Source organism: Mercenaria mercenaria, chromosome 1, assembly GCF_021730395.1.
Source record: "Mercenaria mercenaria strain notata chromosome 1, MADL_Memer_1, whole genome shotgun sequence".
Classification (NCBI taxonomy): Eukaryota; Metazoa; Mollusca; class Bivalvia; order Venerida; family Veneridae; genus Mercenaria; species Mercenaria mercenaria.
In genome coordinates, this window is record NC_069361.1 from 49,273,116 (window position 1) to 49,288,840 (window position 15,725).

At 36.9% G+C, this 15,725-nt stretch overlaps 2 protein-coding genes across 2 annotated transcripts; both read left to right on the forward strand.

The window, feature by feature from the left end:
* The first annotated feature begins 808 nt into the window (after positions 1-808).
* LOC128557840 (uncharacterized) lies at positions 809-2,683 on the forward strand. The gene has a single exon (XM_053546346.1). It carries the CDS (start codon positions 809-811, stop codon positions 2,681-2,683), a length of 1,875 nt encoding a protein of 624 aa, XP_053402321.1.
* A 735-nt stretch (positions 2,684-3,418) lies between these two features.
* LOC128558193 (uncharacterized) lies at positions 3,419-11,081 on the forward strand. Its single transcript, XM_053547029.1, has 7 exons — positions 3,419-3,754; positions 4,093-4,171; positions 7,103-7,149; positions 8,108-8,166; positions 8,466-8,535; positions 9,235-9,311; positions 9,673-11,081. The coding sequence occupies exons 1-6, from the start codon at positions 3,541-3,543 to the stop codon at positions 9,306-9,308; spliced, it is 543 nt and encodes a 180-aa protein (XP_053403004.1). The 5' UTR covers positions 3,419-3,540; the 3' UTR covers positions 9,309-9,311; positions 9,673-11,081.
* The last annotated feature ends 4,644 nt before the right edge of the window (positions 11,082-15,725 follow it).

Sequence of the window (15,725 nt, forward strand, 5' to 3'; positions counted from 1 at the left end):
AGGCTTTTCTTAATATTGGTCTAGATGAGAAGGATCGAGATGTCACGCGATTTCTATGGCTCAGTGACCCTAGCAACCCAGACAGCGACTTGACAACATACAGATTCCGTGCAGTCCTTTTCGGAGCTACGTCATCACCTTTCATTCTGAGCGCAACAATATTGAAGCACCTTGAACTCAGCAGCGACAAGAAGGCGAGTGAGTACTTACGACAAGATTTATACGTTGACAACGTTATTTCAAGCTTCCAACAGGAAGATGAGCTTCTACAGTTCTACAGCGAGTCACGTGAGCTAATGTCGTCTGCAGATTTCAACATGAGGTCCTGGAGTTCTAACAGTAACAAGCTCAGTGTGCAAGCAATCAAAGATTCAGTCTTAGATTTAGATCGATGTCCTAAGGTACTCGGCATGAGATGGGACACAGAGAGTGACGTTTTACTGTATCCAGCGAAGAACATCCCAACTACCCAAATTATTACCAAGAGAGAAATATTACAGCATACGTCCCGACTCTACGATCCCTTAGGTCTACTTAGTCCAGTTACTATCAGAGCGAAGCTACTTCTCCAAGAATTATGGCAACAGAAGTTTGAATGGGACATGCCCTTACCGCACGACATACAAGAAAAATGGCGTAGTTAATTACAGTCTTGAATTCAGTGACAACCACTACGTTTCCTAGATACTACTTTGAGAATACAGCGCATACATCCAACTACACCTGTATTCACATATTCTGCGACGCTAGTTTGTTATCTTATGGTGCTACGGCATACGTCTGCAGAGACAACCAGTCTACATTGATGATGTCTAAGACGCGTGTTGCTCCGTTGAAAAAGTTAACGTTACCGAGGTTAGAGCTGATGGCTGCAGTGATTGGTTCCAGACTCTGTAAGCACCTGAAGCAGAACACCAGCATACCACAGATACACCTTTGGTCAGACAGTCAGATTGTGTTGTACTGGCTCCAGACGTCCAAGACACTCCAGCGATTCGTTCGGAACCGTGTGACTGAAATCCACGAGCTGACCGAAAACCGAAAATGGAGGTATTGCCCGACGAAGGACAATCCCGCAGATTTACTAACCAGAGGAATTTCGACATCGCACTTCAAAATTAGTAATCTATGGTTCCAAGGACCTAAATGGCTCACTACACCTGACAGTTGGCCAGTTTGGCAAGAAAGAGATACTTATGTTACTATGGCAACGATTACAGATCCAGTACCTACTAGCAAATCGGAATATACAGCTTTACCAGTGAACAACAGCAGTTTTGTCGACATGTCAAGATTCAGCTCGTTGGCAAAGTTACTCAAAGTTACAGCTTATGTACTGCGTTTCATAGATAACTGTCGAGGCGGGAGGTCCACTGGAAGTCAAGAAACTTTAACTACAGAGGAACTACACAGGGCAGAGATGGTGTGCATACGAAGCTGCCAGATGTCTAAATATCAAGCAGAAGTGAAAGATATACAGACCAAGAGATACAAACTTCCACTATCTAGACAACTTAAATTATTTCTCAACAATGGAATTTTGAAGTGCCGTGGACGTATCCACAATGCACCACTAGACGAAATGACCAAGTACCCGTACCTGCTACCAGCTAAACATCCATTCACCAACTTGGTTATCAGTGACGCACACTCAAGATTACTACATACCGACGTTAGTTCAACTATCACGTTCTTAAGACAGAAATACTGGATTCCGTCTATCCGTCAAAATGTGAAGGTCATACTACGTAAATGTACCTGTTGTAAGAAGATTGTTGGTAAACCATACTCAGCACCTGATCCACCTCCACTACCAAAGAGCAGAGTTTCTGACGTCAAGCCGTTTATCTACACAGGAGTAGATTTCACTGGGGCATTACTGGTTCGAGATAACAACAGAAACGACGTTAAAGCATACCTATGCTTGTTTACGTGCGCTACTACGAGAGCAGTTCATCTAGAACTAGTTCCAGATCTATCAGCAGAGTCATTCCTACAAGCATTCCGACGTTTTTGTAGCAGAAAATCTGTTCCTCACGTTATGATGTCAGACAACGCTAACACCTTCTTATCAGCATCCAGACAGTTACAGGATTTGGTCCAGTCTATCTCAGTTAAAGAAGAACTCAACGACAGAGGAATTGAGTGGAAGATGATACCGAAACGAGCACCTTGGTTCGGTAGAATGTGGGAACGTCTAATAGGTCTGACGAAAACAACGACAAAGAAAGTGTTGGGACGGTCCTATGTCACCTACCAAACGTTACAAACTGTGATTACGGAAATTGAGGCGATGATTAACGATAGGCCGTTGACGTATGTCACTTCCGGCGCATTAGATGAACCCGAAATACTTACACCGTCACACTTACTTTACGGCAGACGAATCACCAAACTACCGTACGAAGAAGATGTCCCTACAAATCCTGTACCGAGTGACCGCCCGTCAGTTATCAAACGGGCTACGCTACAAAGGACGATGATCAACCATTTCCGGGATAGATGGCGTCACGAATACTTAACCGCTTTAAGAGAACGTCATCAGACGACAGGCAGAAATGACCAGACGATATCTGTTGGAGACGTTGTGCTGGTCCACAACGATGTTCCCCGTTTGCTTTGGAAACTTGCTGTGGTTGAAGAACTTGTTCCAGGAAAAAGATGGACTTATTCGAAGTGCTAAAATTCGAACTCAAAATGGACTTACAAATCGCGCAATTGTGAAATTGTATCCTCTAGAAGTGTATTAACTTTCATGAAGTGACTGTTAAAATTCAAAGAAAATTGATAATTGAATCAGAGACTGTGTTCCATGTAAGATGTGTTTTACGTAAGAATGTTTCTTAAGTAATAGTGGTTTCTTTAGGGTAATTATGTTATTAAAATATTTTATTCTATTCTGATTACTTTTCGCGGCCCCGAGTATGTCGGGAATCGATAACATATTTATAGCGCATTTATGTAACGTGACGTACCGCGCTTACGTTGACGTCACTTCCTACGTAACGTTGTTTTGTTACACATAACACATATAGTAAAGGTCGAATCTGGAAACCACAACGCAGTTTGTTTGTTCACTATACATCCCCACAGTTTACATTCGTTTCTGCGGGTTTGCCGATATTTGTAATTCCGGATTCAAGCCTATTTGTGTATCCGCTGATGATGGTGAAATGCTTCATATTTGCTCCCCAAAGGACCTAGTGTGCATAAAAGGTGTGTTTGTACAGCTTTCCTATGTTTTAGCTGGATATGGAGCGATTTCGAAAAAGAAAATTTCTCTCGTCTCCATTAACTTATCATATTTTATGATTTAGAAAGCTCTTTCTTTATTACGTTATCGTTAATAGTATCTAAACTGTCTTTGTGCTCGTGTCAGGTGATCACATACATAATTATTCATATTAATTTCAGGGTATTGGAGGAGGGTCTCCCGTAAAGCTACAGATTCCAGTGTAGTTATAGTGCAGAAAGAAAGATGTCCAAAGGGAAGATATCAGCCATACGAATCGAACTGTTACGACGCCTGCACAACCAGACATGAAGGCATTGAAGACTTGCCAGTACAATATGCGATATATTCCAAGGGAGACAGTATCTCCACCGATGATATATTGTGACTTCAAAAGGGGATTTTACAGCCTGGATGGCAAGTTTCTTCAGAGGTTTGACGGAGAACTCAGATACCAACCCCTGGAATGTACATGTGTCACTGATTACAACCCATGTACTAGAGGACAGTTCCCAATTCCGAGTATGTAATCTCATAGATATTTTCTCAGCCTGTTAATGAATATAATGGCAAATGTAACATAGGATAATGAATACAACTTTTTATGAACACAAAATACGTCTGTAAATTGTATACTCGTTATGCATTAGTCATATGTATCGTCTACATATTTGTAAAGTCTGAACTTTGTAAAATCTTATTTATCTAAAACCTTAGTAAAATCTTATTGTTGATGAACGCTACCTAAAATGCTTCATGTTGATCGGAGTAAACGAACATTAACGTTTATTGTGCATTTGAAACCTTTGAGAGAGGTAATGAAATGTGCAATCTCTCTCATGTCCCTCATTATATTGCAGACGGGACGTGTCTGTTTCCGTGCGAAGAAGGTTTCGAGCGTGACGTCCATGATGGTTTTCAGTGTAAAGAACTAAGACGGTAAGTCACCTTCACAAGTAGAAAATAAGAAAAACAAGTGAATGAAGTATTGCCATGCAATACAAAGTCCCCTACTGGAAGGCACCTAATTTTCTCTACTGCAGTATAGCATAATGAACTGATGTCTGTCAATGATGTATAAACAATATTGTACTATATATACAGTATGTTATAAACAAAAGACTTGGATTAAAATTTGTATATATAAAACCCTATAGTCGTTTTCATATAGCATTTTTGGCCAATTATCAAAAAGGTAACATTATTTATAGAGAAAAACAACAAAAAAACATCCACATTAGTCCACACACAACTCTTTACCAGGTAGAGATAGGTCAACATACACCTAAAAATTGGATGTAACATGCATGTTGTACCACAGAAAACTGGTCTCGTTTTTTCCCTACGGCCTGTAATAAGTAAGTTACAATATAAGCTATTTATAGTAAAAACAAAGGGACATAATTCTAAAAAACAAGAGTACCTCATGGTGGTGAACATTTGTGCCAAGTTACATCAAAATCCCTCCATTCATAAAGAAGAATTGCTTTGGACAAAGTCATACTTGAATTTTGGCATTTGACCTCTAAGCGTGACCTTGACCTTAGACCTAGGGACCTGGTTCTTGCGCACAACAATCCGTCTCATGATAGTGAACATTTATGCCAAGTTACATCAAAATCCCTCCATGCATGAAGAAGAAGTGTTCCAAATAAAGTAATTCTTGTATCTGACCTTTGGCATCTGTGTGTGACCTTGACCTTCGACCTAGGGACCAGGTTCTTGTGCATGACACTCCCTCACATAGTGGTGAACATTTGTGCCAAGTAATATTCAAATCATGTTTTGCATGACAAAGTTATACACTGCACAGGAAAAATGTCCCATTAACCTTTGATCCCCAAGTGTGACATTGACCTTTAAGCTAGGGTTCTCGGTGTTGCGCATGACGCGTCGTTTCATCATGGAGAACATTTGTGCCAATAATATTAAAATCCCTTGATGCATGTCAGAGTTCTGGACCGGACAGGAAAAAAACCCTATTGACCTTTGACCTCCAGTTGTGACCTTGACCTTTGAGCTAGGGGTCGGGGTTTTGCGCATGACACGTAATCTCATCATGGGGAACATTTGTGCCAAGTAATATTAAAATACTTTCATGGATGGCAGAGTTATGGACCGGACACGAAACTGACCCTGTTCATGCCATGTTAACATTTGACTGCCAAGTGTGACCTTGACCTTTGAGGTAGGGGTCTGAAAGTTGTGCATGACACATCGTCTTATTATGAGGTACATTTTTGCAAAGTAATATTAAAATCCCTTCATGGATGACAGAGTTATGGACCGGACAGGAAAAAAGCTCTGTTGACTTTTGACCTCAAATTGTGACCTTGACCTTTCAGCTAGGGGTCCGGGTTTTGCGCATGACACATCTACTCATCATGGGGAACATTTGTGCCAAGTAATATTAAAATCCCTTCATGGATGACATAGTTATGGACCGGACACGAAACTGACCCTGTTCATGCCATGTTAACATTTGACTGCCAAGTGTGACCTTGATCTTTGAGGTAGGGGTCTGAAAGTTATGCATGACACGTCGTCTTATTATGAGGTACATTTGTGCCAAGTAATATTAAAATCCCTTCATGGATGGCAGATTTATGAACCGGACAGGAAAAAAACCCTGTTGACTTTTGACCTCAAATTGTGACCTTGACCTTTAAGCTAGGGGTCCGGGTTTTGCGCATGACACGTCTTCTCATCATGGGGAACATTTGTGCCAAGTAATATTAAAATCCCTTCATGGATGACAGAATTATGGACCGGACAGCAAAAAAAACCCTGTTGACTTTTGACCTCAAATTGTGACCTTGACCTTTAAGCTAGGGGTCCGGGTTTTGCGCATGACACGTCGTCTCATCATGGGGAACATTTGTACCAAGTAATATTAAAATCCCTTCATGGATGACAGAGTTATGGACCGGACACGAAATTGCGGACGGACGGAAAGACGGACGGAATGACGGAATGGCAGAATGACGGACGGACGGAAAAGCGCTTTCCTATAGTCCCCGAAACTGGTTTTCAACCAGTAGGGGACTAATAATTCATGCCAATGTCATTTCAGTGAATTTTTACCATACTTTGCGAGAACCACTTACTCATTCCATATAAAATACATGCGCAATTTCTGAAGGCAATAAAACATTAATGTAATTAGAAAATGTTTTCAACCAGTAGGGGACTAATAATTCATGCCAATGTCATTTCAGTGAATTTTTACCATACTTTGCGAGAACCACTTACTCATTCCATATAAAATACATGCGCAATTTCTGAAGGCAATAAAACATTAATGTAATTAGAAAATGTTGTTTCATTATTTTTCTTGCACGTATAAAGAAATTTAGTAATTTAGCTTCTGACATTAAAGGCTTGTGACCTATTTCAAATGAAGTAAAAATGAACATGTGTGTACGTTTTATTCTTATGGGTAAAAGTACACATATATTTTCACAATCATGAAATGCTAGAAATCGAACCCAAATTACTGTCTTATACAGTAAAAAGTCCGATAACCAATGCTGTGTTTTTTGAGTCGAGCCGCTCACTTGGATTACTGCCAGATCGCCGGTTAATTATTTTGTTGGGATTTCGGTGGTTAGATTCCCTGTCAGAAATTATTACATATCCCCCACCTCCTAAACACAAGCCCGCATATTCACAAATTAGTGTCGTTCTTATGATCATTAAATTGTTTTTTGCTTCTGATATATTGGGATACCTTTAAATTTTATTTATATGCGCTTGTTTCCTGCTTCTGGTATATTGGGATGCATTTTATCTTATTTATATGCGCTTGTTTTCTGCTTCTGGTAAACTGGGATACCTTTTATTTCATTTATATGCGCTTGTACATTTCAGGGCAGAAACTGATTCCAGTTTAGAGGAGATGAAACCTAAAGACAATGGTAACAATAGTAGTTAAAAAACTACTATGTAGTCATTACTGTTTGATACATCTTTCTCGTTACAAGGATTTTTTTATTTTTATTTAGATATAATGTTAACCCATTCATATTATACACCAGTTTAAAGCACTATAAGTGTGAATAGCTATTTGAACTTTTTTCAATTTTCAAAATGTACAAACAAGTCTTAAAAATATCACCTAAAGGACATTGATAGGCTATTATCCATTTTGAATTTCAACTTGATTTTACAAGGGCGCGCGCACACGCACACACAAACGCACGCACACACCCCCCCCCCCCCCCCACACACACGCACGCACGCACGCACACACACACAATTCTGTTTGACTAAATTGTTAAATTGATTTTTATAAATTATTCAGGATATCTTTGATTCGCATAAAAGCGCTGTTTCCATGGAAATATTTTGTATAAATCTAACCTGCACAATATTTTTCAAGGACCAGACATTACACATGGAAATCTCATTTAGGGCCATACAATTGCTCAAATATTCTCAATACCACCCGGGAGAACTTTAAACTGGTATATCGTTTATACCCGGATAAAGTCTTGCTGTTACAGGCTCAGTGGATCAGACAGTAGACTGTTTATATAATTATGACTTAAACACACTTCTCTATGTTCATATTACTGTATTCATGCAACGTTATTTTTACCAGAAGAAGAACATAATTTCTGTATTGGCGAAAGAATTCATACATAATTCTAATAATAATTAAAACAAAATTGATAAAATATGTGTCTACTAAATTATATTTTAAAGTAAAGAAGGAGAATAAACGCTTAAAATGCTGGCCTGTATTATGACTACTGTATCTTCCTAAAAGAGTGTGGCATACCTATATGCTTGTTTTTTTTTTTTTACTGAGCAAACCTTGTTAAAAGCAGTCAAAAACACATCAGCAAAATTCGCATATTTATATTTGCACAGATTTGAGTCAGAAAGCAGAGGAAGCAGACGAGATAAACATAATTAACAAGACTTCGCAGGTTTGTAAAAATTCAATGATTTGAATTATTTATTTATTCTTATTTTTTTGTCTGATCTGCAGTGAAATATAATTTGCTTGAATTATGCAGGCCAAACTGTCTGTTTCACTTAAACACCAGAGAATAATTTGTATTTAGCATGATGTTTGGTTGTAAATTGATATACGCGTAGATCATGTCATCTTCTTTATGAATCAGTCGTTCGGATATCAGTTTTAGTATCAGTTGTGATTAAGCTAAAGTTCTCAGGATAATTACTGATATACATTAGCTCAATAATATATAAATCTACTATGCAGAAGCCGCGGAATGAAACCAAAACAGAGGACAGTCGTACTTCGAATGATTCGCACGTCACTATAGTAATAGGTTGGTAAACTTCCCCTTTGGGGCAAACATAAATGTATCAAGTTATTTTGTGCATTGCATACCCTTTTTGGGTAATTATATATCCGATGATATGTTGCATGAATGCGCCTGCATACGTTTTTAGACGCTACATAATATACATGTACGTTCAGTAATATGTTTTCAAAGGAACGTCCGCATTATGCGGCATTAATCTTTAAAGATCTTTCCGTCTAGACTGCATGAATGATGGAGTAATAGGTATCCGTCATAGAAGTCTTTTTTCTTGTACTTTGGACAGTAAGCAAACAATCTTGAATTTGCAAGGAAGTATCTAGATTTATATCTTATCTGAAGAAGCTGTTTGAGTCAGATGCTAGAATTTCGCTGAAGAGAAAATTACATAATAGGGGTATCGCTGGGAAACTGTTGCCTATAGTATACAAATATCATAAAGCTTTTGGTGAGACGGAAAATATGGTCAACATACGCCGAGGTAGAGCTGAGAATGACTGCATTTCTCCGAATGTTGACAGTATTATTGTTATGAAAGAGTATGCGATATTTGTATACAGAAAGAATATTAAATGCGAACATACATGTCATAAATTAATTGATAATTGCTTGTTTTAATGGTAATTATAGTACAAAAAATATACGACAGGCTTGTAGACATTTATTTGTTGCTTGATAATTGATTATACTTTAAACTGTTTTCAGTCTTCGTATTTGCTGCTTTACTATTTGCCATCGTCGGACTGGTCTTGTACATCTTGAGCACTAAAACAGCATAATCAGTATGTATTAAAAAGTTGAAGATATATTTTCAAAGTTACATATATTTATTGTATTTCTTTGTTACAGTAAAACTTAGTAGAAAGTTGATAGACAAATTGTTGAACTGGTTGTGAATGCAGACGTCTTGTAACTATCAAACGAGCAAAACATACAAACACATCTTCTGTCTTGACTTTATCCAGCACTGAATGCATTTTGTTAATATCATGATGCTGAAGAAGACGCTTCAGAAAAGTAAGTGTAATATCAAAACGTTTCTTAGTCTGTAGAAGAAGTATACATCAAATTGAATAGTCAGTTTTATTAACATGTGACATAAAAGCAAAGCGAATAATAGCTTCTTTCTATTTTTACTTTCAGTCGTTTATTGTAGCCGGTACAGAAAGAGAAACTTCTACCTCCTAAAGAATTCCATAGTTTGAAGTATTCCGCTTTGACTACATTCAGGATGATTTATGAACAATGACAAATTACTGACATTCATACATGTTGTTTCTTTATGATTGTTCAGACAATAAATAGTGAACTTTATACAACAATTTCATCACGACGAGTTCCTTCAAACTTTACCCATTGGTCAAGCTGTCCATTAAGTTTTGAAATCTTCTACATTACGTAAATAGGGTAAGACAGTATCAAATCACTTAAAATTTTAAACATACATTTTTGAGCGTTTACAAAAAATATCTGACATCTAGATAAGAGGCAAAGTTCTCCACAACACCTTGGTGTATTTGATATGTCTAGTTTTGAAATATCGGTTCATATTAGTTTAAAATACTGTTCTGCCGTGAACAATACATAGGTTGTGTCTTCTTGTGTCTGTTTTGTGTTTTAAAAATATGTAAAGCATTAATGATTTTAATCGTAACTCGAGATGGCTTTATAATGAGTAATTTGCCCGACGACATGACAATAATCTTTACCGAATCATTTTAACATTTTAAATATACAAGTTCATATAATGCATAGTAACATATCAAAATATCGATAACTTTTTTGTGAGCCTTTCAAAAGTCCTTGTTAAAGTTAAAGGAAAGATATAATGGACCAAAATTATTTTGTTATATGTGCCTTTGTTTACTTTTATGTTTGAGTAAAATGACGGACAGTGACCACAACTACCTAGATAATGTTGTTTATATTTTAAGTTACTATTATAGGCGAGTCCAACATTTTGTTATTGATACTTAATAGTTAATAAATAAATAGGGCATTTAAATTGTTCCATCTTGATATAGCCGGTTAACTCATAATTTAAATTAGGTTTGGAACTTTCTTCATGGTTATGAGTAATGAACAACCATGAAGTAGCCACATGAAATCTTTTGAACATTTTATTGATGTCGATATTTAAGTATACCGTATGTTGAAAACTCGCCAAGCAATATCAAACTATCATTTAGAGTAATATTTTTGCTGTTTGTTAATGTAAGATATGAAATAATTATTTGGACTCGCGCGTGCGTACTCCTTTAAAATGATTGACATATTTTCATACTTTTGGTAGAATGGTAATTCTTGACTACATTTTTGTATATTTTAGTCTTTTGAATGAGTGATCTGTTTATGTATGCATTTAATTAACCATATTACATTATGCTTAAACAGTTTCTCAGTTCGTTTGATTTTCTAGATATTTGCTGTATATTTTTTTTATAAACGAAATCTCTAACATTGTTAATATAAATAATCTTAATTTTTGGTTTTAACATTTTATTAATTGAAAGTATTTGGCTTCTTGAGAAATTTCTGTGAAATAAACTTAATCCCAGTGTATATTCTGTACACGAACTTGCAGTTGTGTTGTTTCTTATCAAACCACTGGTATGCCAAATGTTAAAATGTTATCCAATTCCCCGCTGTAATGATAATAAATGCCTTTCTACGTACTTGTAAATGCAATTTAAAATATCTACAGTAAATAGGACAGTAGAAAAGCATGTTCTTCCATCGTTACAATAGCTATCCTACTATTCTACTGTCATCATCCTACTCTCCTACTATCGTTACATCGTTGCCTTGATAATCAAGAGATGGTCGATAGAAAGACCTGAATAGATACAACTGCATGGGTCACTATTATGGAGGCTTTTCCTGACATATATTCAACTTGATGGTTTGTAAATAAACTCAAATATACAAAACAAAAAAAATATTTTAATATATCTCAGTGCATTTTCTATTACAATGCTAGCTTATTTTGGCCCATAACATATAGGCCTACTCTTGAACAAATGCAAAATTCTATAGACATTTCGATTCCTTTGGAATTTGTAATATAAGAATCTTTCACTGGTTGCGGGTAAAGATGGAAATATCCGCCCCGAGGGTGACTATTTAGGCGGTAACGAGGCTTCTGTAAGATGAGTTTTTCTAGCACCGGAAAAGCACGGGAAAATCCTGTCCGGAATGCAAGAAATAGAATTAGTTCATCTCTGTTTGAATTACCGATATGTTGACTTATTTCAGTTTAACTGTTGATTTGTGAGCAGAGAATTTTTTATTGATATAAAAATGATTGTTTATACGATATAAGTACTATGAATTTGATTATGTATTAGGTAACTGAAACTAAACGTATGCACAAGTGATAAAAGTAAAAATCACTTGTAAACCGGCTTTCCAGGAGAGGAAATTACGAGAAAGCGTTGGTTTACTTAAAAAATTCAAAGCACTGGGAGGACTGATGCGGTTGACAGCTTCTGGTAATGGGCATGAACAGTTAGCTTAAGTTTGGTGATTCTAGTTAAACTACTTTTGATTAATAAGCATTTTCAACCTTTTTTTTACCAAATAAAGGGGTATAACTCTACTTTTACTCTGTCAAGGGGGATTAAATAATGTATGAGCAAAGCTCATGTGATTATTGAAAATTTTGTACGGTTTGGTTAATCTTGCGCAAAATCTTTTTTTCAATTATTATCATTTTGTTTAACAAATCAATGAGAAAACACTCTGCTTTTACTGGAACAAGAGAAATAACAGTAAATATGAGCAAAGGTTATGGCCTAATTGATAATTATGTGATGTTTGGAAATTCTAGTTATAACAAGAGCTTATAGAACACTTGCATGAAGTAACTGACAAGGAACAGAATTTATTTAGTCACTGCCCATTTGGACATTTAACGTATTGACCTTAAATTAATACTTATGGCTCATTTACCAGTCTTAAATGGCCTCCGTATCAAATGTAACCAAAGCATAATCTAGTTTTCTGGCAAAAAAGTTCTATTGTCAATGTGATCTTGACCTTTGACCTTTTTGAACTCAAAATCAATAGGAGTCATCTGCTGGTCATGACAAATCTCGCGATCACATGATCCTAGGCTCAAGCGTTCTCCAGTTATCATCCGGAAACCGATTGGTCTACAGACCGACCAACTTCCATCATCAAACAATAATATTTACAATATACCCCTCCTCCTTCGAAGGAGGGCAATTAATTTTCAAATTAGAAGATGCCCATGTCTCCCCCAATGCATAGTCGTAATAGGCAAGAAATCAATAGAGGATAGGAGCGAAAGACAAAGATACACTAATGGTTGGCTGCATCTGCTGCATCTACTTGGCATGTCCAATCCCTCTATGAGGTTTCAAGATTCTGGGTCAAGTGGTTCTCAAGTTAACCGTTATCCATGTTCAGGCTCCTGTGACTTTGATCTTTAATCGAGTGAGCCCAAAATCAACAGGGGTCCTCTACTCTGCATGTCCAATTATCCAATGAAGTTTCAATATTCTGGGTCAAGTGATTCTCAAGTTATTAATCCAGAAAGAGTTTTTCCATCTTCAGGCCTCTGTGACCTTTCCCTTAAGTCAAGTGACCACAGAAACATTAAGGGTCATCTACTCTGTAATTCCTATAATCGTGATTGAAGGTTATGTGTCAAATGATTCTTAAGTTATTGGTTGGAAACTGTTTTCAAAGTTCTGGTTCCTGTGACGTTAACTTTTGATCAAGTGATTCAAAAATCAATTCGGGTCATCTACTCTACATGTCCAATCATCCTATGAAGTTTCAACATTCTGGGTCAAGTGGTTCTCAAGTTATCGATCAGAAACGGGTTTCCATGTTCAGGCCCCTGTGATCTTGACAGGTGATTTAATTTTTCCAAATGAGATCTCATCTTGGTAAAAGCAGGCTATGAATATATATGATACATAAATTACATAGATAAAAGACACTTCAGAATAGTTCTTAAACTAAAAGTTACCATAAAAGAATATTTACAATGAAATCAAATGTTTCATTCAATTTTAAAACAACCAAAACAACTACTTATGTCTCCAATATCAGCACACATCATGATCTTCAGGTTGCATTCAGTCATTTTTCAGCTGTAGACCGACTTGGTAACCTAGTGGTAGACCGTCCGCTTCGCGTGCGGGAGGTCGTGGGTTCGATCCTCGACCGTGTCATACCAAAGACGTAAAAAATCCATAAACCAATTTGTATGCTACAAACTTGGACGGATACACGTGAACAATTTTATCATTTTGCTGCAAACTTCATTTGCATATTCATTTGCATAAATTGTTTACGGCAAATTTACCGCAAACTAATTTGCATGGTAAAAGTTTGCCAAAAGAAAGTTTGCGGCAAATTCACTAAAACGTTTGCGGCAAATTTGCCGCAACGTTCGCCGGAAGCCTGAAACTTTTGTAAGGGTCAGTACCGTATCGAAATAGAATGCACGCCGTGACACTTAGAATTTTTCTGATCATGTCATGTGACCAAAACAAGCTCTTTGGTGTTGTTATAATAAAAAAATTCGATTAACTTTTCTAGCAGGAACTGAGTTTTAATTTAAAATGTTTACAAAAGACGCAACTTGGTTTTAATACCGATTATAGATCGACGCGGATGGTGCTGAAGCACTGTACTATTTTGATAGGTTATTTATAGTTTATTTTGGTCACGTGATGAAGAATTGTTTTGGTCAAAGCAAGCATGCTCATTTTCATATGCTTTGTTTTTGTTATCAAATATAGATTACAACAAATATGTACTTAAGCAATGCATTTTTTGATAAACTTGAATCTCAGAAGCTTTCTGAACGTAAAACAGACTTGAATTACGTAAAATTTACGGAGGATATGGAACTACTTGTTCTTCGGTTTCGGATAAGCGTATCGACTGTAAAGTTGTGGTATGGTAAATATGTGTCCACGCTTTGCTGCCCACAAAAACAGCATAAACATGTCAGCCGTAATAACATAAAAGGTGAAATAGAATAACAACAAAAAAAGAGAAGATAAAATGAGAGAACATGAAAAGTACATTATTACTTACTCGGACTTTTATTAACTACCATATCGGCGTCTGAATTTTATGTCGGGTGCGTAACGTCCTATTGAACAAAATTATTTAACAAATTATTAAGTTGATTTAATATCAATATACATGTGTAGATACGTATGTAATAAAACGATTATTCATTTTGCACCGAAAAATATGCGGAATAATATTGCGTTGCTGATATCTGATTTCATACCAGTTAAATGACAAAGGTCAGATTTGTTATGATGATGGTGATGATCATGTCGAGGAATGCCGAAGACAACAAAGTGCACCAACGAAGACGAAAAATGCCGAGCACGACAAATAGTGACGAAGAATGTCGAGAAAAACGAGCAATACCGACAAACACGAGAAATGCCGACGTAAATGAAAGATGCAGTTCTTAGAAAGATTTCAGGCTGTATCATTCCACGTAAAAGTAAAACTGGTACCGGTTCCTGTTATATTATTATTATTATTTTACCAGATTTATATAGCGCTCTTTTCGTGATAAAAACGTTCAAAGGCGCTTTACATATAGCAAACGCAGCCACACAGGGCGCGAAATTCATCCTCTACTAGTACAGACACAGAGCGATCTGATCAGAGGGACAGAGTGAGATAAAGCCCACAGAATATATAGAGAGAAATCCTTTTAGATGCAGGCTTGTCTTGCTAACTTAGCCTAGCTCTTTGCGAATAGACAGTCTGGTTCTTTAACGTGCCCGGTGTATAGCACCGATACACGCGAAGCCGTCTTTCCTGGGAAGAACCCGTGAAGGCCTCTTGGTTAGAGGAGCATCTCAGAAATTTCCAGTACCTGGACCGGGATTCGAAACCCGGACCTCTGGATTGACAGTCAGGCGTGTTACCACTAGACTAACGACACACCTCGGAAAATAATCAATGAGGCTTGATATTAAGACTGTGAAGTAAATATTTGTTCCTCCCCTACCGAGCTTGTGACCGTCACCGCTAAAGAAATGAATGCATGTAATAATTTGAGCCAACTGAAATACAGTATATATTTGTGAATAAATATTAATATTTAGACAATGTTAGACAGAATTCAAATGACGCCACCGAGAATTGAAAATATTTAAAGTCCTTTTTCAGTTTGATTTTAATTG

Bases quoted from the DNA above. Each gene is read 5' to 3' on its own strand.
- LOC128557840 (XM_053546346.1), top strand. From the start codon at position 809: ATGTCTAAGACGCGTGTTGCTCCGTTGAAAAAGTTAACGTTACCGAGG.
- LOC128558193 (XM_053547029.1), top strand. From the start codon at position 3,541: ATGAAGGCATTGAAGACTTGCCAGTACAATATGCGATATATTCCAAGG. The intron at 4,172-7,102 runs GTAAGTCACCTT...TGTACATTTCAG, and splicing joins CAGTGTAAAGAACTAAGACG to GGCAGAAACTGATTCCAGTT. The intron at 8,167-8,465 runs GTTTGTAAAAAT...TCTACTATGCAG, and splicing joins TAATTAACAAGACTTCGCAG to AAGCCGCGGAATGAAACCAA.